The sequence below is a fragment of the Leptonychotes weddellii genome, chromosome 13 (assembly GCF_054177405.1).
Source record: "Leptonychotes weddellii isolate Sample4059 chromosome 13, ASM5417740v2, whole genome shotgun sequence".
Classification (NCBI taxonomy): Eukaryota; Metazoa; Chordata; class Mammalia; order Carnivora; family Phocidae; genus Leptonychotes; species Leptonychotes weddellii.
In genome coordinates, this window is record NC_138381.1 from 28,466,847 (window position 1) to 28,491,361 (window position 24,515).

At 36.7% G+C, this 24,515-nt stretch overlaps 1 protein-coding gene and 1 non-coding gene across 2 annotated transcripts; both read right to left on the reverse strand.

Moving 5' to 3' along the window:
* Positions 1-369: 369 nt before the first annotated feature.
* On the reverse strand, positions 370-23,503 carry LOC145716887 (phosphatidylinositol 3-kinase catalytic subunit type 3-like). Its single transcript, XM_081802532.1, has 4 exons — positions 23,461-23,503; positions 21,264-21,338; positions 7,384-7,552; positions 370-606 (listed from the first exon to the last, which is right to left on the reverse strand). Exons 1-4 carry the CDS (start codon positions 23,501-23,503, stop codon positions 486-488), a joined length of 408 nt encoding a protein of 135 aa, XP_081658658.1. The 3' UTR covers positions 370-485.
* On the reverse strand, positions 2,284-2,441 carry LOC115939791 (U1 spliceosomal RNA). The gene has a single exon (XR_004074565.1). It is a non-coding gene; the product is annotated as a U1 spliceosomal RNA (small nuclear RNA).
* Positions 23,504-24,515: the final 1,012 nt, after the last annotated feature.

A 24,515-nucleotide genomic window follows, 5' to 3' on the forward strand; every position in this document is an offset into this window, starting at 1 on the left:
TTATTAAAGAAGTGCTAAACTTTCTAGAAAAAAGAGCAAGGGTCATAGATACAATGGAGATTTTCTTTGTAGATACAATGACCTAGTCATGTGACTGTGGGTATGAACAGAACTGGCTGCAGGAACCGGAGAGGCTAATGGATTCTGGAAGGTAAAAAAATTAAACAAAGGGTCTCTTTCTTTTTTTTTTAAAGATTTTACTTATTTATTTGACAGAGAGAGATACAGCGAGAGAGGGAACACAAGCAGGGGGAGTGGGAGAGGGAGAAGCAGGCTCCCCGCAGAGCAGGGAGCCCGATGTGGGACTCGATCCCAGGACCCTGGGATCATGACCTGAGCCGAAGGCAGTCGCTCAACCGACTGAGCCACCCAGGCGCCCCAAAGGGTCTCTTTCTTAATTTATGTTACTTAAGAGTCTAGAGTCAGGGACATCAAGGGGAAATGGGTTATTAAAACCTTAATATCCTTTATATATGAAAAGTAGACTAATATACCTGACAATGTATAAAAATTACCTTTTTCACAGTTTTATCTGGTTCAAGAGCAATATCTGGAATGTTTGCATCCACCATCAAGGAAAACAAGTTCAAAATCAGGTTAGAATACCTAAAGGAAAGTGAAAAAAGAAAAAGCAATGTGTTAGACTTCTGTAGTTCTTTCTCCTGTAAAGAATACTCCTAGAAGTAGTAGCTGTACTTGGATCTTTACTATTACTCCTACAGAATATAGAATGTGCCATTATCAGCTGTCTCAATGAAAAGTATCTTATTCTGGGGTCTTGATATAATGCCCTTTCTAGGTCCCACACTATGGGATAAACTTTTGGAGTAGCCATCTAATGGCATTCTTTTCGTTCTTATAGTAAGAATATTCTTTTAGGAGAAATCTAAGGAGAATCCACTTTATACCTAATTAGCATTTAGTGAACACTGAAGATCTGTCTTTGCTAGATGATGTCAAGAATCTGCTACCCTAAGACTACCTCAGTGTGTCATGGCTAAAGGAATGAAAGAGATACACTGTCATCCCTCTAAACATTCAAGAATATCCCCCAGGGTTATTAATCACCATTTTAGGAACCACAGAGGCTTGTATGGATATACGCAATCCTAAATGAAGGAGAAAATAGCTAGTACTCTATTATATTAAGGACAGGCTAGATATATAAATAATATCTTTGGACTATGCTGGCCCTATAGGAACTAAAGGTTTATCCTCACCAATCCTCAAATTCTTCCACTTCCTCTCCCTCTAGAAAGAACGGTACTATTCCAAATGTTCATTTCCAGAAGTGGAGCCTTGTGGGGAAAGGCGTAAGTGCATCCTGGGCACAATCCGCCTCCTGCTCCAGAATACTCTCCCCTTAGACAGTTATAATTTTTCTGGATGGTCCTTAGTAACAAAGGAGATTCAGGTTTGACTTTGGGGATGGATGTGAGTAAACGAAGCTTTGTTTTTAGGCAATAAAGGCTTTTAGCTGATCTCAGTAAAATTATCAACAAGTACCTTGCATGTCTTCTCTAGGGATGGAGGTCAGGCATTAGGTGATACTAGCCATCTACTCATCCATTATATAAAAAGGCACAACTTGTTACCTAAAAACTGGCTATTGTTGAACTATAATGATAATGGAACTTGCAGACAAAAATAACTATTCATATAAACTTCAAATTACCTTTTTATCATTTCTGAATTTTATATTGCACATGAAAATCTAGAGGGACTATAGAAGGAAAAAAAAAAAGAGGGACTATAATGAAAACTAATACCTTGAAGTCATCTTCTAATCAAATTATACCCTAACTCACTTATACTCATATAGTAATAGCTAAACAGCTTTAACCTAGCTTTAAGTTACTAATTTCCTTGAGGGAATTGATCTAAAAAAAAAAAAATTACCACAGATGTTATTCCATTTCTACTCATATAATAATTGTATTTCTTCACCCAACAAATATTTACTGAGTATTCACTCTATACATTGTTCTAGGCACAAGGAATACAGTGGCGAACTAAACCAATAAGGTCCCTACATTCATGAAGTTTACATTCTGGAAGAGAATGGGGGACTCACAAAATAAAATGATAACATAATTTCATACCTGGCTGACTGATAAAAAAATTTAAAATAAAAGAAAAATCAGGGAAATGGGTTAGAGATTGATGGGTTAGGAGAAACCATCTTAAGCAGTGACGATTTTATTCTAAATGCGCTGGGAGGGAGCAACTGAGTGTAAAGTGTGGAGTAATGCACTCAGATACGCATTTTTATTTTATCTTTTTCAGGGGCAGTGTGAACACAGTCCCCCACTACCACAAATTATGCAGCTGAGTTTCCCACATTTGGGGGAATTGCAGGGGTGAGCACATCCAGAGTGCAATGAATAAGGCTCACCCTAAGAAAACCACCTTCATGATCATGGCATCTCCCCTGCAAGTAGGAGATACGCATTGTTAAAAGCTCGCTGTCTAGGGAGAAAAGAAATAGAGAGATTCTCAGGCTGTACGTTGGAGATGAAGTGGAAGACAGTTGCTGATGGTTTCAACGGAGCAAGGGAGAGAGGGCAGAGGAACTGAATGTCACCAAGGATTCAGCCTAAGCAATGGGAAACTACCGTTGTTCACAAAATAAGAAAGAGAATGAACAAAGAGCAGGATTGGGGACAGGGAATCAGTAATAATCTGTTTTAGACATACTGAGTTTGAAGTGCCTATCAGATTCTTAGTCAAGATGTCAAGTAGACAGAGAACTCAGAGGGGATATCAGGGCTGATGCTATCAGTTCAAAACATCAGTATTTGGATCCTAATGAAAGTCACAAGTCTGGATGAAAATGCTGAAAGAGAGTTTAGGGGGAAAAATGATACAGAACTAAAAGGTTAATACTGACAGTGGAACTTCTAGACAGTTGAGTATGTAAAGATCAGACAGAAGACGGAAGAAATCAGCAAAGCAGCAGAAGTAGCCAGCAAGGCAAAAAGAAAACAGAGGAGTGGGTTACACCAAATCTAAGAAAGGTTTTCAGGGACAAAGAAGTGCTCAACTGTGTCAAAGATGCTAGGATGAAAAGTAGGCACTAGATTTGGTATAGGTAACTGTTTATCTTGATAAAATTAGTTTTAATAGTAGAGTAGGGCTGGAAGTCTTACTGGAGAAGGCTGAAGGAAGAAAAGGAGGCAAGTTAGTGGAGACAGTGAGAACAGACCTTTTTAAAGCAGATGGGCTGTGAAAGAGAGTAAAGAACTAAGGCAAACTAAGGTTTGGAAGTTGCAATAGGAAGCAAGGAGGGCACCAAGCTTTGAGATATATAGGATATGGAAATCAAGAAGATCCACTTGAGAGGGCTGCAAGGACCATGGTAGCAGCAGAGTACAGCCAGCTGCTAGTATTATGTCATGAAAAAAATACGCTCTTTCAATGAACCCTCAATTATTCGCACTCTGCTCTGTTGACTATACAGTTTTTCCCAATCTTGCCATAAGGGAATCTCAGGAATATATCACAGGGTAGATTCACAGAGTAACACAGGGAGGGGAAAACAAAGCTCCATTTTGAAAGGGATATTTCAGAGGTTCTCAAAACTGGAAGTCCATTAGATTTACCTGGGAACTTCTTAAAACTATTAATGCCTGAGCCCAATCCCAGACCAAGTAAATCTGACGGGCCTCAAAACTATTTTTCCCCCTGGGGCACCTGGGTGGCTCAGTCGTTAAGCGTCTGCCTTCAGCTCAGGTCATGATCCCAGGGTCCTGGGATCTAGCCCCACATCGGGCTCCCTGCTCCGCGGGAAGCCTGCTTCTCCCTCCCCCACTCCCCCTGCTTGTGTTCTCTCTTGCTATGTCTCTCTGTGTCAAATAAATAAAATCTTAAAAAAAAAAAAAAAAAGAAAACTATTTTTCCCCCTAAAGTTCCCCCAGGTAATTCTAATGGACAGCCAGGATCTATGTTAAAATGTTTGCCTTCATGGAAGCATATGTGTGTTTCTTTTTTAAAAGGCAAACATTAATGTTTTCTGGAGTATCTGTTGGTTTTAATTTAGCCACCCATGCTGCTATTATTGTAGCAAAGGAAAACAAAATGTAAATAAATATAAAATGGAATATTCTATAAGAAGCTTAAACATCCAATTACTTTGTAGAAAATCTGTCACTGCCTTAACTGTATTAATCCTTTACATCTGTTGCTATGAACCTGCATTTTCCAATTAAGATAGGGCACATGACCCCCCCAAAGGAAATTATATATTAAATAGCATAGTCATTCAATATTCTACCCAGAAAAAAAGATTTAAAGGTTACTAGACATCTTTCAAACCATTATCAAAAGAAAATATAAGGTCATCCAAAGATGGTCTAAATTGTTCATTGAAAACCTTCAATACTAAAAATAGAAATGCATTTAACTATATCAAGTGAGGTTTCCTATAGTGTTCCCAGAGGTCTATTACCCTTACAATATATCCACTTGGCATGCAACAAACATTGAAGAAAAATCCTACAAAAAAAAAAAAATTTATTTAATAAGTGTACTACTTCAAGGAGGGAGAACAATGAAGCTAATGATGAAAGGAAGTACGATCAATAAAGTCACGGCTGTTTGGTAATTATGCAAACATTCTCAGACAATGTAAGAACTTTATTTGATATAGTCAAATGCATTCTTAATTTCAGTATTTTTACTGGAAAATTTAGGCTGTCTTTGTATCCTAAGTGTCCATTAATGTTTGGCATATACGTGGGTTAAGAGAAGGAGTTATGCTTTCCTTGGACACTTAAAATATTTTAGCATTACTCTTGCCATGAGACAGTATTCAAAAACCAAATTTACCAATTACTGGTGTATTAGGTATTGATTAATAAAAGAGATGATAATATATTTTGTTACATGAAAATCAGAACACCACAAAATGTGTTCTGATATCTATACAATTGTAACCATTCATAAGTTAGTTCGAAAGGAACTGCTCTGTTTACATGGCCCAATGTTAGTGAATGGTTTCTTGCTGCAGAAAATGATCAGCCATCAATAAAAAACCATGAAAAGGATGTAGTTTGTCATACCTATAAACCGTAATTTTAAAAAGTTCCAAATAACCTTAGCTCTAAACACACTTTTAAGTATCAGGTTAATTCTTATAGCATAAAGGCAATTTTTTACTAGCAGAACAATGTTCTAAAATACATTAAAAAACAAATGTTGGGGGCACCTGGGTGGCTCCGTCGGTTAAGCGTCCAACTCCTGGTTTATGCTCAGGTAGTTATCTCATCAGGGTCGTGAGATCAAGCCCCAGGTCAGGCTCTGTGCTCAGCATGGAGTCTGCTTGAGACTCTTTCTCCCTCTCCTTCTGCCCCTCCCCACTGCACTTTTTCCCCCTAAATTCAATAAATAAATAAAATCTTTAAAAAAATTAAAAATAAGAAAAATAAATGTTGATTAAAATATTAGGGTCTAGCTGATCTTACCCAAAGTACAGTGAAATTTTAAAAAATAAAGCAGTTTTCATGAAGACTTAACATAAAATTATTTAGATTAATCTGATTTTTCTTAGTAGTGATGAAAGTTAACTTTGGCTCCACATTAATAACCTGCCTGTTTTCTCATTCTACTGAATTGCTACTAATCCATTATCAATGACAGTTTATAAAGCACACTGTTTTCCTTCTGCTTTCAGTAAGATAGAGCACCTTTGACATTTCTCTAGTTATCATTTCATATCATTCTGTCTGCCTCGTCACTGAGAAGGCCATGGTTCCATCTAGTTTTCGGTAGGCTTTGACTATTTTAAATTAAAAATCCCAGATATTAAAGTGGAACTCTCATCTCATCTCTCTGAAAGTGCTTCTGCATCAACAGACAAATCAAAGAGCATTGATCTCATTATTATTTCAGCATTTCTGGTAAGTAAAACTGAGTCACTCTGCCACCTAAAGGATAAATAGTGTGGCTGTTTATAACATGCACGTCAGAGTTTGTGACACATGGTACAGACTGAGTTAACAATGGTGGCCTAATGAGTCACTGTGGAGATGAAATCTGATTAATAGAGTAGAGCCATTCTCCTAGGACCAGGAGCATCAACATCATCCAGGAACATGACCTAACCCCAGATATGTAACAGAAGTTCTGGGGGTTCTCATATAAATACTGAAGATTCTCACTTAATAAACACACAGAGTGTCTATGTTCTAACCACTGCATAAGTAACTGAGGTTACAAAGACAAATAAGACAGCCCACGTGCATAGGCAACTTACTGTCTACTGGTCATATATTTTCACTGGGAAGAGATGTAAGAAGGTATGTCTCCTGGGCTGGGAGTTTCTGCATAGTTAAGTTGGGTCAAATGATCCTGTCATTTTTGACTAATCACCGGAGCCATGTCCTAAATTTAACAAGCATGACTTTTTTTTTTTTTTCCTGATGTTAAGTCCTAAGTAAACTAGGATGAAGAAAGCAGAGATAGAGTGGCATTGGAGAAAGAAGAAGGGATAGAGAAAAATCAATTTTTTTCCTTTAGCAGGATGACTGATGAGGTGCTAAAGAGACAAAATCATATGTAACATTTATTCTTCCATCATTTAACAAACTTCTAAATGCTCCTGAAGAACCGAAACTAAGGCTGATAAAGTTGCTACAGAATAAAAATGAATGGATTAGTATCACTTTAAATAAGCTAAATACTTCATTCTTTGATAAAGAAACAGGAAGTGAGTTTGGGAGAAGGAAAAGAACTCAACATTGTGATTATAATCCTTCAAGACTGGCTTCAGGGAGATGTGAATGGTTATGAAGCTTCTTAATCTTTTCTCCATCCCAGCACTGTAAAAGCGCACATAGTATATTTTACTAAAATGATTATAACCCACTGATTTTGAAGCCTCCATGTTTGCCTAATCTTATGGAATGTCAGCTTCCTATTTGGTGGCATTTAGCAATCAAATAATTAGTGGGAAAGCAAGAAATTCTTTTTTCTTTTGCTATCAGACTATCAAAATAGATATTAAATGTGCATTAAGAAATACTTTTGCCCAGGGGGCGCCTGGGTGGCTCAGATGGTTAAGCGTCTGCCTTCGGCTCAGGTCATGATCCCAGCGTCCTGGGATCGAGGCCCGCATCGGGCTTCCTGCTCAGCGGGGAGCCTGCTTCTCCCTCTCCCTCTGCCTCTCTCCCTGCTCATGCTTTCTCCCTCTCTCTCTCTCTCTCTATCTCTGTGTCTCAAATGAATAAATTAAAAAAAAAAATCTTTAAAAAAAAAAAAAAAAAAAGAAATACTTTTGCCTGTGTCATTCTGGGAAAGAGTGATGTTAAAGAATGTATACATTTGAACAACTCCTTTTCTTGCTCTATGAAATGAATTTATCAAAATTCTCTACGATCAACTTACCTTCGAAGGTGGAGAAAAGCCGTGTAACACTGTTTACGGAACTCTTGGTACTGCTCACTCTGGGTGCCCCCCATTCCTTCTACCATTTCTTTATTCAGCTTCATTGGAGGAGGAAGAGGCTTTGGATCCCGACCCAAAATATATCCGAAGTCTATGTGGAAGAGTTTGCCTGGATATTGATAAGAAACTCATTTATTTCCAGAATTATCTTTAAAAACTGAGAAAGGGATATGTCAGATAATTGGTCTAAGCAGTGTCTCTTCACAAAGAATATTAATTCATGATGAAGTCTATTAAATTGTCTAATCCTCTAAACCCAGGCTTGGGAGTGGTCTTCAGAGCATTCTGCAGTTCATTTTAACTTACATTTATTCAGATGAAGCTATAGTTAAAATAATCTCAGAGTAATATTAATTTATATTCCACTTTTAGATCTTCAGAATCAAAGACAGCCAAGGCTAGATAACTTTTTAACGGATCAGCAGAAATTAGTATCTTGTAGCAAATTTCTCACGCTAAAGTTTACACAAACTCCATTCATAAGCAGAAGACCTTTTAAGTATTGCTGAGATGAACCCTTTAACTTATCACTATTCCCCTTACCAAAACAAAACCAAATCCCCCAAATTTCAAATTACATTCTTAGCTTCAGCTGAACCATTTTCAACTAATCCATGTCACTTGGTAGCTGCAGACTAGGAAGCCACAGTATTTATGTCCTCCGAGAGCTGAAGACAGCTGCAGTGCCCATGATGACAAACCCTAGAACAGTTACCTAAACCCACAGACAAGATATGTAAGATCGTGACCGATCATTCACTTTAGAGAATGATTCACCATTGAATTCATAAAGCATCCTGTGACTTTTAAGTAGGTATAAAAGAGCCATACATTTTAACAGAAAAAGTAGCCCCCTGGATCCTACAACCCAAGCTTCATCAAGGCAGGGATTTATGCCCATTTTGTGTATGGCTGTATCCCCAGCCTCAGAATAGTTTCTGGCACACAGTAGGCACTCACTGTTGAATGAAGGAATGAATTCATTTAAAAAGCCAGCCAAAAATCTCCCTCGTGCAATCTGCCCACTCGTTTGTCTTGTGATACATTATATGGCCTGTTTTATGTGAAAACCTATCCTCCATCATGTACTTGGGAAGCTCAGGTACCCCTGCCCCATCAAGAGCTGCAGCCAAAAACTTTGCTCCTTCAAGTACATGTATTGAGTTTGGGCATACTTTTGCCATCTCGCAAAATATTTTTATACATCAATTCTACCATTACCATGTTAGCTAAACCCTCTACCTTTTTCTCTGAGCATCATTACTGTTACTTGTGAATATTATACCCCATCATTAGGTCACTGTTGGAAACAGAAAACAATGTGACTCTAGGTGTGGCCATGAAGTCCCAGGTGAACGGTGATACACTGGCAGGCCCTCTGAGTCAGCCATGTAACTGCTCTTTAGTACAACTAACACCTTCATGTTTCACTCGATCAGGTATGTGACCCTGACGAAGCCACTTAATGTTTCTAAGCCTCACTTTCTAAACTGCAAAATAGGTTATTACTATTAATTACCTCATAAGACAGAATTAAAAGAGATAATATATTTAATACTTAACACAGTACCAGGTACACAGTAAATGGTCTAAATGTCATTGTAATTATTTCCAACTAAGCTGTAGATGAGTGTGTCAAGCAAAATAACAAAAAAACCTCATTTAAGTCAAGGATGATTATATCTATAGCCTCGTCCCATTTTAGAAGCTATGTCCCTAAGAGGAAAAAATTATTTTAGTCTGAACGCAAAACCAAATCAAGCTATTTAATATCTAATGACCAGGTCTTTTAAAGGTGCTTACAAATGATTATCTTAAATATTTCAAATATCATCTTTTAAAAAAATTTAAAATACTGAACTCTGTTCAAAAATAAATATTAATAACTACTGACTTAAAGATGTTTAAAATAGATTGAACTGGTATTTATGTCCCTTAGACTTGAGACCACAACTGCCAGGAATTAGTAAAATTAAATATTAAAGGGATAAGCAATCTTATTATTTGCAACTCTTCCCAGGCACTGTTCTTACAATGAAAAACTAAATAATACATTAAGTTGGAAATCCTATACAACTTTGAAAATGAGAAAGAACTTCAGATTTGCCAAGGCCAGGTAATAAAAAAAGGTCCAAATTTAAGTCAATAATGATATTAAATTTAAGTAAAATTCATAGACACTGGTGCTATTTTCACACAACAGTAAAGAAAACTATCCTGAAAATGATCTGGAGTACAGAGCAGACATTGTACTACATCTAGGACATGGAGTTCATATATAAGGAGAAACAACAGTTTACACATGAATATGCATAACAACAAGTATCCAAAGGTTTAAACACTATCATCACCTGGCTAGAGAATAAGTGGCCATTATCAATGCAACCACTGCACTGAAAAAAACAGTTTTCCATTTATCCACATCATCTCCCTGTCTTTTTTTTTTAAGCTTACACCAGGCTTAAAATGTTCTGTTCAAATTGGGGAGCTGATGGAAGTCTCATAAGAACTTTTTAAACAAATGTGTCTATCTATTATAGTAAAGGACAGATAGGAGGTGAGGGGAGAAGGAATTATAGTTAGATAGAGAGAGCAAGGAACCTGTAGAGAATTAAAAAAGGGTGTTGTCCCCCCCCCCAAAATAACAAAGTAACAGCTTAGCAAAATGGTTCCTCTAGTGCACACCAGGGCTACTACCTACAAGGCACACATCTGGTAAGGAGTTACTAGTGAGGCTCCTACCCCACCTATTCATATCAAAACACTTCAGCAAAGTGTGTAATGAAAGTATTTGTTCCCTTAGCTTTCTCCCCCAAGCTAAACTCTTCCTGAACCATTAAGAGTCTTACAATCAAGAATCTTGCTTTATTTATTTTAGTACAGTACTGAAACCTAGGATAATGCCTAGCATGCAGAAGCACTCAGTGTGACTATTTTGCATGAATTTAACTAATGATATCTAAATTTCACATTTATAGCTTAGACAAGTTTTAAAAACATTGTTAATACAAGAAATTTCCTTCTAGACACAGAGTTCTCACACATTGTTTTGTTTTAAAATTTTTGTAGCCTTGTTTCCATGAAGACCTATAATAAAATTAATAGAGGCTGAGTCTGGATCACCTAGATCCTTACTACTTAGTACTATCCTGTGATTTCACCATTTTTGATTGGGTTGGTATTAAACAACAAGGCTACTTCAATTGTTTCCGGCTAACACTAACAGAAGCAGAAGTGGTTATACCTTGAAATTACATGACAACATCCTGAACAAACAAAGGTTATAAAGTAGTTCAAGGAGAGAAAAGCAGTTTAAGAATATTCACATGGGATATGATATTAACAGCACTCTGAACTCAAACTCACACTATACTATCTGTACCATATTCACCCAACAAGTGACAATTTAATTTCAACATTACTTCATGTCACATTAATGTTGTTGGATTACATTTTGCTAGTCTGTAACATGATTTAATTTATAAATCTGTTTTTACTTTATAGTTATAGAAGAGTACATGCATAAGAAGTTAATACCAGGTTCTATGTCATACATATTTAAGATTATAAAATATAATATCAACACAATGGGTTTTACTTCTATTTAAAACAGTTCTGTGTGTTACTCATGATTAAAAAACACCATTTCAGAATTCTAAAATGGGTTTCAGAAGTCCCAAACCACAATAAGTTTGATTTCTGGGGAAATCCATAGACTTCACCAAATTCCCAAGGGAAGTCCATGATTCCAAAAAGATGAGAAACTACTTTTAGAATAAGGTCTTTGATAACTGTAGTGCTTACTGGGAAAGCATCTTCTCCTAATCCTTTAAGGTTCAAGGGAATATGCAATCATTGAATTTTCCATGATTTGGTAAAAAGTCCCTGATCAACTTCTGTTAAGGATTTTACTGCCTTCAGCTAAACATGTATCCTCTGTTCAGCTAAACTAACCTCTTCATCTTGTGCTTTACTCTCACTCTGAGTTCCCATTTGTCTTCTACAAATTTTTTAGACAAATACCATTCTACCCTTCAAGAGTTAAAGAAACGAGAATTTTACAATATTATAGGTACAGATAAACTTTCCTTGGTTTTAATTATTTAAATAATGTTTTGTTTTGGGGTGCTGGGTGGCTCAGTCGGTTAAGAGGCTGACTCTTGGTTTGGGTTCAGGTTATGATCTCAGGGTTGTGGCATCCCGCCCCATGCTGGGCTCCATCCTCAGTGGGGAGTCTGCTTGAGGGATTTCTCTCTCTCGCCCTCTGCCCTCCCCTCCAACTTGCACAAGCTCTCTCTGAAATAGATGAATCTTCAAAAAAATATAATGTTTTGTTACCAATATAATTTCTAATGATACTCAGCACTTAAGCAGATAACCTAACTGACCAATCTTTGATTCAAAGCTGATTTTTTAAAATAAATCATGCCATCCTAACATCAAACTGTATCAGCCATCACACAAGGCTTATTTAATGGGATCCATCTTTTAATAGGAAACCTAGCTCCACTTTTCTCCATTTCACTACAGGCATTACTGGAATTCCAATGTCAGCTCTGTATCACTGCTTGAAAATGAAGAGTTTATTTCTATCCTTCTTGTAAGAAAACTCTCAAAGAATAGGAGTACTGCTTAATTATAAGGCATAAAAGATTCAGTATCTAACAATGAAACCATTATTATGCTTTGCAAGTTCAAAGAGTCATGTATTCTGAAAAGAGGCTATTAATGTTTTAAGAAAATTCATCCTTGTTGATACCAAAGGGAATGGCTCTTTTAAAGTAAATGTCTAAAGTGAAACTTGTAATGATTTTAAAAATGCACTTCATGAAATTAAAAAAAAATGTTTAATTAAGAAATTCAGAAAGTATGGGCTTATTCAAATCTATTAACAAATCTATTAATCTTAAACAGTCAAGAGATAAAGTGTATATAAAACAAACTGAATGTTGATTGTAATTACCTCCTTTTGTCCCTGACTTGCAATACAAAGGGAATAAGAAGTGTTAATTAAATTTCCCTGTTATTTGAATAAGTGACATTAACTTATTTCTAAAATTGTGGTTCAAAGCATTTGTAATTCTTGGATTAAAGAGAACAGATACTGCTGAAATGAACAGCATTTCATAGTAGAGGTTGTTTTTTTTTTAATTTCCCTTTTGTCTATCCAATAATTACATATGATTAATCTCAAGATTGTATTTATTCCATTTTTTCACACCTCTGCTTAATCCTTCTACTTGACTCTCTTCTTCTGTTCCCCATAATCCAAACTCTATTTTTGAAAATCCCACACAATCCCCAAATTCAAATATTCTTCCCTGCCATTCTAATCTACAGTAAATTTCCCACTCTTCAGCTTCTTTGCATATGACACATTTTACTATTTTTCCATAAAATGCCTTTATTTCTTACATGAATGTTGTATTTTTCTTATGTTTTCTTATGTGAATGTTGAAGTTGTCCTACCATGAAACCTAGAAAAAAAGAAGGTGGTGAACAACCACTTATTGATACAATGGAACCTATATTTTTGGAATTAAAAATACTCCTTAAGCTACACTCCCAATACTACCAATGCTTAATAGTTAGTTAAGCCCTTACAATATACTTGGTTAGAGCTATTTTCACTTATAGTTAAAAGCACAGTGGTGATGAAATATTTTTTAGTTATAGTTTTTGAGTAATGAAGAACAATAAGACATTAAGTACAGATCAGTATAGACATTCCAATTATCTGCTAAATATTTCATTTAATTTTTTTCACATTCAACCGTTAAGACCTTAGGTTTCTTATGAATAGGGACAAAATTAAGCTAACTAATGAAAAGGGGGCAAACTATTCAAGAAAAACAAATTTTTAAATGTTATATATTTTCATTTTTTCTGTAGTCATTAAAGCCAATGAAAGTTTTATTCCCTGAAGTATTCCCTTCTTCTGGAGAACTACTTTAATGTCTAAAGCGGAACAGAAACCCTTTGAAGATTAAAACAACAACAGCAATAAAACCCCCCAAAAATGGTCTTTGATGATCAATTCTAAAACTTTTTGTGTCTCAGGGCCCCTTTATGCTCTTAAAAATTATGGAGGACCCCAAATAAGCTTTAGTTGGGCTATCTCTATTGTATTTACTGCATTTAAAATTAAAACTGAGACCTTTTAAAGATATTAATCTAAAAATAATAAATCAACAAGATTTTAGCATTTTTTTCTGATAACTATTTTCTAATACAAAAAAAGTTTGGTGAGGTGAGTGGCACTCACTACATTTTGCAAATCTCTTTAATGTCTGGCTTAATAGGAGACAGCTGGATTCTCATATTTGCTTCTATCTATTATGATACATTGTTTTGATTTAAGTAAGAGAAGAGAATCCAGCCTCTAAACAGATATGGACTTTTAGAAGGAAGGACAATTTTAATAACCTTTTCAGATAATTATGGGTAGTTTTCTTTGCTACTGAAACCAATTCTCAGACCCTACCATATGTACTGAATCAGAAACTGAGCCTGAGGCCCAGCAATCTGTAATTTAACTTGCTTTCCAGGTAATACTGATACAAGCCAAAGCTTGAGGACTTCTGATCTACTTTATACTAATACAACTCTCAACCGCAGTTAGGTCACTGTGGAGGAGACAGTGGCAAGGTGAATCACCCCACTGAATTAAAACACATATTCAGTACTAATGGTTACAGTTTCCCTGTGTTGTACAACCCCATTACTTTAAAATTTGACACATTTTTTGTTCAAGGGGTCACTATAAAAATGTACTAACTTTTTATTAATCTAATTTATGGTTGCTAGTCTATGATGGAACTTGAATGCTCTAAAGTACATTAAAATTTAACCCTCTCCAAAATAATTTATTGCAAAAGAAAACAAATACCCAGCTTTAAGAAATATATCACCTATAATAAGAAAACTTTTTAAAAAAAGTAATATCCTAATCTACAGTTTTACTTCCATTGAATTAAGCTTTGCCATGGAAAAGGTGATACAGAAGGAGGTAGATTGATTTGTCTCCACAATGGGACCTTAAACCTATCTAACCAACCTATATATTACCTGCAAAGGCACTGCTTATTTCAGCTTCTGGGTATTTTTACTGGAATGTGTGCTTTTTTTCCACTTGTATCCCATAGAAACCCAACACATTCTTCATGACTCAGTCTAAGTTACTTTGTCCATGAAGTAATTTCCAGTTCCTTAGGCACAAAGAATATAGCACTTTATCATTTTTTATTACTTCTAATGAAAAGAAACGATGTCCTTGTAAAACAAACTTGAAAAAAAAAAAGCACCCTTTACAGCAACCATTAACATTTTCTTTATGATAGGTTTCAGTAAACATAAGAAGGCTGACTTCCTGATACTGAATATTCAAGAAACTTTCAAAAACTCAGATTTTAAACAGTGTCTAAAAAGAAAACTATTCACATGAAGGTAAGTCCTTCTCATTACCTAAGCATCTAAAGTAATGATTAATAAAGACTAAAAAAGTATTTATGGATTAAAAAGGGGTGGTCTTATGTGCTTGGTTCTCTTTTGCATACGTGAACTGAGAAAAAACAATCAAACTGGCAAATAATACTATGTCCATAGTCTATAGTAAAAATAGTGTAAGCAGGAAACAGATTATTCTAGAAAACCTAAGGATGGATAAAAATGACATGAAAAAACTTAGTTCATTTATTCCTTTTAAAAGCATTTACTAGGGCGCCTGGGTGGCTCAGTTGGTTAAGCAACTGCCTTTGGCTCAGGTCATGATCCCGGAGTCCTGGTCTTGAGTCCCACATTGGGCTCCCTGCTCAGCGGGGAGTCCTGCTTCTCCCTGTGACCCTCTCCCCTCTCATGCTCTCTCTCACTCTCTCTCTCTCAAATAAATAAAATCTTAAAATAAATAAATAAATAAAAATAAAAGCATGTACTGGGTGCCTACTAAATGCATAAAATTTTTTTGCCCCCTTCTTTCAAGTCCCAGAGAATAATCACATTAAGAAAGTAAGTCTATAGATTTTACACTATATTGTACATACCAAACTAATTAACTTAAATACAAATAGCTTAGGAAGCACCACCATTTGAATAGTTAACTAAATTCTTTCTGGGTAAGATTTTGAACTACTCTGTTATGCCCCAAGAAAAAAATAAAACACATAATCAAACATGTTTCTTTTCAAAATCTCAAGGTTTACCTTAAAAGACAGAAAGAATAAGATGAAATCAATGATCACATTGACTATTTCTCTTTTATAAACCTTCCTATACTGGGGCACCTGGGTGGTTCAGTCAGTTAAGTGTCCAACTCTTGATTTCGACTTAGGTCATAATCTCAGGGTCCTGAAATCAAGCCCCACATCAAGCTCCACGCTGGGCATGGAGCCTACTTAAGATTCTCTGTCTCCCTCTCCCTCCCTCCCCCAACCCACCCCCTCTCTCTCAATAAATAAATAAACAAACAAAACTTCCTATACTACTAAGATAAAGAGCCACTCAAAACAGAATTTAAAAGGCAGTAACTTAAAAGAGTTTGGATTTTAGGGTGGGAAAAAGGAATTTTTGAAGTAAATTTTTTTATGCCTAAAATTATGACTCCAAATAAAAGCTACATAAGCCAAAAAAGGAAAGCATTCTTATTTCCTAGTAGTAAAACAAACAAAACCATAATAGCTAGCCAACCCTTAAGGAATGTTTACTATACGCTCAGTATATACAAAAACTCTACCATATTATCTCATTCAACCCTCACACTACCACCAAAGAGAGGTCCTGTTATTATTTGCACATTCAGAAAAGAGACTGAGTCACAGATATAAACAACTTACCCAAAGTAACCCAATGGTGGAGAGGCAATCTGAACCCAGACTTTTTACTTTAGAGCCTGAATATTAACTCTATGTGAGACTGTTCCTCAAAATTAAAAAAGGAAGTGAATCAACTTCATATAAAATTAAAGAATGATAAAGAAGAAAAGTGCCCAACTAGGCTAACAATGACTTTCTTAACTTCAAGCTTTCAGACAAAAGATTCAGAGAGTATTTATTACTCTGAAGTGCTGAGACAGACAAAAAACCACCACTCCTCTCACTACACAAATGTGCAACTCCAGACTGGAAGAGCCATCCTTAGGATCTACAGTGAACTTTCCATTTACTACAGAGACCTAGCTCCTAGTTTCCACTTGTGAATGTTTTTCCGTTATTTATATACTAATATTAAATGTTCAACCTAGGGGAGCCTGGGTGGCTCAGTCGTTAAGCGTCTGCCTTCGGCTCAGGTCATGATCCTAGGGTAATGGGATCAAGCCCCACCATCGGGCTTCCTGCTCAGCGGGAAGCCTGCTTCTCCCTCTCCCGCTCCCCCTGCTTGTGTTCCCTCTCTCGCTGTGTCTCTCTCTGTCAAATAAATAAATAAAATCTTTAAAAAAAAATAAAAATAAATGTTCATCCTATTGTAAAGTCCCTTTATCATAAACAACAAAGTTTTTCAGGTATACTAGTCCTGTTTTTTTCCCCCTCAAATTTTAAAAAATGAAAAAACAAAAAACAAAAACACAAAAAACTTTCCTGAGAGTTGAGATAAACTCAGTCATGTTCTATTTGAGCCCTACCACAATCAAATTACCCTGGATAAACTTCTAAAAGCTTCCTCAAAGGACACCAACTCTGAAAAAAAATCACCTTTTCCAATTCCATTGTAGAGCTTAAATTTTTAATTTCTTGCCCAGAAAATACTATATCACTGCATTAATAAGTGAAACACCACTCACTCCAAATTTGCTTCAGGAAAACAATGTTGTAAGTGACCACATGGCAATAATTGACAAAGGAATTTCCAGACTTTCACATTTATGGTGGACACACATCGCCCTCTGCTGGACAAGCTGAGGATACTTCAACCAAGCAAAAGTATCCACAACCCAATAAATACAGGCAAAAAATTTTCTGGGAAATCTGGAATCAAGACTCACATTTCGCATTTTTGCACACTATTGTTGTATATATTTTACAATTCTTTCTATGCAGTGAAACATTTTCCTCCACACACTCCTAAAGTTATCAGTCTGACCCTTTTGTGTCTCATCTAAATTTACAGGTGCAACAGCGTGTTGGGGGCAAATCCCCAAGAGATACCCAGTAAAATGAAATTTAAGTGTCTTCTTCCTCTCTGATCCATCTCTCTTACCAGGGAACTGGACATAGATGAACCAGTGGAACTGTGATTACCATTCTAAAAAACCACATTCATCCCAAAGCAGAGTCATAGACACTAAATCTATTCAGGCTGGCAAATCAGAAGACAAAAGGTATTTTATTTTGAAGAATGGGAGAAATGTTATTTATCATTAAAAAAAAACTGCTCCACCAAGACTGAGATTGGAGAGTTACAGAAGAGAATCTAAAATTTTAACATGTCGCAGTCTGTGTTGAAGGCATAATGGATCTAAAAATATACAACGGAAGGGCTTCATGTTATTCGAGGCATTTTTAATTACAAGTACTGAAGTGTATTTCCTGCAATGAACCACATTCAAAATTCACTTTAAATATATAATAGTTGTCTAAACTATACAAAGTCTAATTACAACATATATGTAATTAATGTAACTTAAAACCTCTTTGAAATATGGACTTTCAGCAAAAAATGACTAAACACAAAAAATTTAAAAATAAATCATTACAAATTTTTAGAAGTTGAGGAATGCATTATACTTCCATTTGTCTTGACATAATTGGTGTTTCCTTACATAATCTAATCTCATTCAAACTGAACTTGAAAATTAAAAACAATAATTTATCCTAGTAAGACTTAACATTGTAACTGTATGATATAAACTGATGAAATAACTAAAGACAAGTTAAGAAAAAATAACTGAAAGAAATGCTGTTTCAAAAGAAAGAGAATGTATCTCTCATTTAGCACATGGTAAGTTTTTTATTTTTTTTATTATTATGTTATGTTAATCACCATACATTACATCATTAGTTTTTGATGTAGTGTTCCATGATTCATTATTTGCGTATAACACCCAGTGCTCCATGCAGAACGTGCCCTCTTTAATACCCATCACCAGGCTCCCCGAAGTTTTTGATTTTTAAAGCCAAATTTGGAGCACCCTCTAGTGGAAAACTGGTGACAAGAGGCTTAAAACCTCTGCTTCAGAAATTTTATACTTCTAATTCCATTAAGACAAGTAACTGTGACCTGGACCACCAAAGTATATTAAATAGGCTCCACTTTCCAAATCTTATTCTTAAAATATCCCTATACACACACACACACACCCACACCCACAGACACGTGACAGAGCAGTTCTCCAAGTCCAAAAGAAAAAGGTCTATTATTTATCAATTTCAAAAAGAAGAGACAAGATATGTGAAAATAACATTACAGACGTAATGCCACTCTATACAGCAGATAATTCCATTGTAATTATAAAATGATTACAACACAAAAACAAATGGAATCACTTTGGTACTTTGATTCTTGTGGTTAAAAGATTTAACTGAAAAAGGGAGTTAAGGGATAACACAGGAAAACCTTTTTCAACTTACAATTCTCTCCAAACACACTGTAATGTTTTATAAATATCCTGTGCTAAACTGGCAAATCTGGCAAGAACCTCTATGACATTCCTTGGTCCTGGTTACCAAAGGCACTGCCTGGCCTTGACACAGACGTGGTTCCCACATGCAATTTCTACCACAGATAATTTGTCACACTAATTAAAACTAAATATATGAAATTCCAGGTGATGTGAATTAAGAGGGTTAATTATGTATTAATAATTAGACTACATTTGCTGTATTAAGTTACATTTGATGTGTTAAATTCTTGGTGTCACATTTTGAAGAAATTCTAACAAAACAGAAAATGTTCTTACCTGAGAGACCATTTTAAGAGTAACTTAAAATCTATTTTCTGTGGAAGGCTGATGAAACTTGAATTATTTAGCCCAGGGAAGAAAAGACTACACAGAAGAGCAGCAATATTTACTCATTCATTAAGTCAACAGTGATTTATCAATCACTGTAGCTAGGTGCTGTTCAAGGCTCTGGAGGCGCAGTAGCAAACCAGATGGACAAGGTCCCAGGTCTCATGGAACCTGCGTCCTGAATGGGAGATGATGATAAGAAGTCAACAAGCTCCACAAGAACCTGGATTTGTGTCTGTTCTGTTCTTTTTGGTATACCCTGTACCTAGAACAATACCTGACACATAGGAGGTGCTCAATAAATATTTGTTGAATTATACAAAAAAGAGAGCTTCGGCTAGTGGCTAAGTGCTTTAAAGAAAGCAGAACAACAACAGAGTAATGGAGAAGGGCGGTGGGCAAGTATGCACCATTTCAGATCAGAGAGTTAGAAAAGGCTATTCTAAGGAAATGCCACCTGAACTTAGCCTTAATAACCAAAGTCAGGCGTGAAATGATTTGAGAGAAGAGCTTTCCAGAGAGAAAAACAACAGGGGCATTTGCCTGAGGCAGGAGTGGTTTGACATCCACACATTCAAACTGGTCACTGTGGGCAAGCCACAATTTTACCACAGTGAAAAGTTCACATTTTATTCAGATAGTTTGGACAAAAGATGTTGGTGGCTTCAAATGGGGTCAAGGCAGTGGAAATGGAGAGAGTGGGTAACTTCATGATCCATTTGGGAGAAGAGTAGACAAGATCTATTAAATAGTTTTGATATGTGAGATGACACCCAGAGTAGAATTAAAAATGACTCCTAAGCCTGGGGCTTAAACAACTGGGTAGATGATGCTGCAATTTACTGAGATGGAAAAAATGAAGTGAGGAGCAGGTTATTACACAGGTAATGGAGGAAGCAAACAACGTTTACAACTGGCCGCATAATTGGGATGTCAAATAAGTGGTTGGATATTTCAGTCTGAAGCTTCATGAAATGGACTGAAGTACAGAGCTGTACGTTTGGAAGTTGTTTGCTTAGAGATGGGGTTAAAGCCAAGGGGCTCAAAAGTTAAAAGGAGGAGGGGGATGAGAACGATTATTCCATGGAACTCCAAGGGGAAAAGCAAAGAATTAAAGACAGGGATTAATGTGAGTTAAGTACGGTTTGGTAAGAGAAAGAATATTCTAACACTCTAACTAGAGCTGTACAGTAAGAGACTCAACTGCTTGCATACATTATGGGCTTTCCACCAAAGGAGGCATTTTCAGAAGTAAGGGTTAGATGACCACCTGCGGGGTTACTACTAAAGTGATTCTTGGGGGCACCTGGGTGGCTCAGTTGGTTAAGCATCTGCCTTCGGCTCAGGTCATGATCCAATGTCCTGGGATCAAGCCCAGCAGCGCGCTCCCTGCTTAACAGGGAGCCTGCTTCTCCCTCTCCCTCTGCCTCTCCCGCTGCTTGTGCTCTCTCGCTCTGTCAAGTAAATAAATAAAATCTTTAAAAAAAAAAAAAAAAGTGATTCTTGTAAAGGATGGGAGTTTCCTTCAAAGGCACCATAAAAAGGGATTTTTAAGACATATATGATTTACTTTCACTTATGTAACTTGTTTTGTTACTAAGCAGATTCCACAGTAAAAATCACTGGCATATAGGGGCGCCTGGGTGGCTCAGTCGTTAAGTGTCTGCCTTCGGCTCAGGTCATGATCCCAGGGTCCTGGGATCGAGCCCCGCATCGGGCTCCCTGCTCCGCGGGAAGCCTGCTTCTCCCTCTCCCACTCCCCTTGCTTGTGTTCCCTCTCTCGCTGTGTCTCTCTCTGTCAAATAAATAAAAATATTTAAAAAAAAAAAAAAATCACTGGCATATAAAATGTATATATCTGCTAGTAGCCATTAGTTATTACCTGTTTTTGTTAGCAAAAGGTTATCCAGGTGTCTATCTCCAACTCCAAGGATGTACGTAATCACACAATATCCAGCTGCAAATAACAGTTCAAAAAAAAAATAGTGAAAAACACATGCAAACCAAGTTAAACATACAAATGAATATAAAAGCAGTCTGTATTACTTTAATTTCAATTTGATTACTACTTTTTGATTTCTCACCTAAATTCTCATGTGTAATCTTCTTTGATTCTATGAAGAGTTTATCACTTGAAACTCAATATAAATTGCCATTTGCATGAGAAACAATATCTTGTAGAATTTTGTCAAATTATAAAAGTCACTTATATCAAAAGTTAATTCAGGCTTCAGGAACCTTAATTATAACATGATTCTCCCACTTCTCATTTCAAATTGGACACATATTACAGATGACAGAGAAAAAGAAGTGTCTACAGAAATACACATAATGAAGTCAACCATCCCACAACCCCATTATCTTTAAGATAAAATAAGTAAATGCAGGGTTTAAAAGAAAAATCTTTAGAGAAACAATTGTGAAGTGTCAGCAGATAGAAAAACAACCAAATTCATGTGAGTGGTAACAGCACTTAAGTTCACAGCATAATCTTCTCAAGTATTAAGAAAAATTACATGAGCAGGGCTAAGGGCAAAGTCACTGGCTCTAGCTTTATTCTTTTATCTTTCTCTTCAAAAAAAAATCTGGAAACCTGTCATGTGTTGAAAATACTCAAACAAAATTAAGCAAATAACACCTTTTTGAAGATTATCCATTCTACTGCTCCCATTAGTAACCTGATAAGAAATACAACTAGCAAACATACACATGACTACACCAGTATTTATAAAAACAGGTTTATTTTAGTTAGTATGTAGAAAAAAGACTGGACCACCTGTTAATGACCAAATTAATTTCACTGGGTTAATCTTTAATTATTAATTAATCACAGTTACAACTTACTGAAGGTTACTTAGCTAGGCACATTATATTCATCATCTCTAACCCTTATAATGATGCCAGTTAAGTATTACAACTACCATCCAAATGAAAACACCTCAGACTCTAGAAGCTAACAAGATTGTCCAAGGTCACTGGGCTAGGATTTGAACCTAACTCTGATTCTAAAGTCCTTGCTCAGGCGACTTCTGCACTGTAGAGCCCGTTCCCCAAAGTGGCTATTTAGGTACATGCAATACTCAACAAGATATTTAAGCTCAAGTATATTTGTTTAGAATAACTAACCATATTCTAATTATAGATAAAATTTTATATGTATTTCAAAATACATCCATATGTACAGAATGTAGGAAAGCATACTATCATTCCAAAAATGCTTCTACTAGGGGCGCCTGGGTGGTTCAGTCATTAAGCGTCTGCCTTCGGCTCAGGTCATGATCCCAGGGTGCTGGGATCGAGCCCCACATCAGGCTCCCTGCTCCGCGGGGAGCCTGCTTCTCCCTCCCCCACTCCCCCTGCTTGTGTTCCCTCTCTCACTGTGTCTCTGTCAAATAAATAAATAAAAATCTTCAAAAAAAATGTTTCTACTAACAATTTTCACCTAACTGTAACAAATCAGTTACTCTCAAAATAGCCTGTGGTGTGACAGGAATTAGTCGTTTGCCTATGCACTGTCCTCTTTACGCTTCTTCCTTAAAACAAAACCAGGATGTGGGGGGTGAGACTGTGGCTAGGTAAGAGAATGTGTTTCCCAGACTCGCCTGCACTTAGGCACGCCCAGGGAACTGTAAGCAAATGTCATTTTGTGATGATGAGCATTTTGAAAGATGGAGCAGACCGAGCTGAGGAGTGAGCCTTTTAGGGTTTTCATCCGGGCTGGTGAGACTGCAAACATGATGACTGTGTTGGCAAAAGTCATTCAGGACCACAGGGAAAAGGCCAAGAGAATCACAAAGACCTTGGCTGGCCCTAACATCTATAAGCAGCTAAAACAAATACAGTGGTTAACATCTGGGCTTCCTACAAAAAAGACAATGACCTGTGTGTGTAAACCACTAGAGATTACGTGAACTTCAGCTGAATGCAACCGTTGACACATTAAGTGATCCACTGAGGAACTTGAGGGTCACTGACATAAAGGATGAGCAAATACAGCTTGCTGGCCAAAGCTGGACCCCCTCTGTTTTCATAGTTTATAAATAAAGTTTACTGGAACTCAGCCACAACCATTCATTTACATATTTCTTGAGCAACTGGTTGAATGACTGCACCAGAGACCATGTGGCCTGAATAAGCCTATAATATTTCATATGTGGAAGGCTTGAGGGAAAAAGTGATCTGACTCCTAAAAAAATAAAAAAAAATAAAAAAAAAAAAAAAGTGATCTGACTCCTGATCTGGGGAACTGCTCTTCAAAATGTGAGGCACAGGGGCGCCTGGGTGGCTCAGTCGTTAAGCATCTGCCTTCGGCTCAGGTCATGATCCCAGGGTTCTGGGATCGGGCCCCACATCGGGCTCCCTGTTCCGCGGGAAGCCTGCTTCTCCCTCTCCCGCTCCCCCTGCTTGTGTTCCCTCTCTCGCTGTGTATCTGTCAAATAAATAAATAAAATCTTTAAAAAAAAAAAAAAATGTGAGGCACAGACTGGCAGCATCACTCTCATGTAGAAGCCTGTTAAAAATGCAGATGCTTAGGGCCTGCTTCAGTCTTGCTGCATCAGAATTTCTAGGGGCAGTGGCCAGAAAGTGATTGTTATACACACCAGAGAAGGTTGGAAAGCCCTCTCTAGTGCTTTAATGTACATAATTATCCCCTGGGAATCCTGTTAAAATGAAGATTCTGATCAAAACATCAGAGGCTACCTAGAGCAATCTATATATTTAAGGCAATCCCTATCAAAATACCATTACTTTTTTCAAAGAAATGGAACTAATAATCCTAAAATTTGTATGGAACCAGAAAAGACCCCGAATAGCCAGAGGAATGTTGAAAAAGAAAAGCAAAGCTGGTGGCATCACAATTCTGGACTTTAAGCTCTATTACAAAGCTGTAATCATCAAGACAGTATGGTAGTGGCACAAAAACAGACACATAGATCAATGGAACAAAACAGAGAGCCCAGAAATGGACCCTCAACTCTGTGGTCAACTAATCTTCGACAAAGCAGGAAAGAATGTCCAATGGAAAAAAGACAGTCTCTTCAACAAATGGTGTTGGGAAAATTGGATAGCCACATGCAGAAGAATGAAACTGGACCATTTCCCTACACCACACACAAAAATAGACTCAAATGGA

Excerpts from the sequence above, each read along its gene's own strand:
- LOC145716887 (XM_081802532.1), bottom strand. The coding sequence starts at position 23,503 with ATGGTCTCTGGTGCAGTCATTCAACCAGTTGCTCAAGAAATAT. Across the intron at positions 21,339-23,460 it reads ACCAGTTGCTCAAGAAATAT|CTGGATATTGTGTGATTACG; the intron begins GTAAATGAATGG and ends TGTTATTTGCAG. Across the intron at positions 607-7,383 it reads GCTTTTCTCCACCTTCGAAG|GTATTCTAACCTGATTTTGA; the intron begins GTAAGTTGATCG and ends ACTTTCCTTTAG.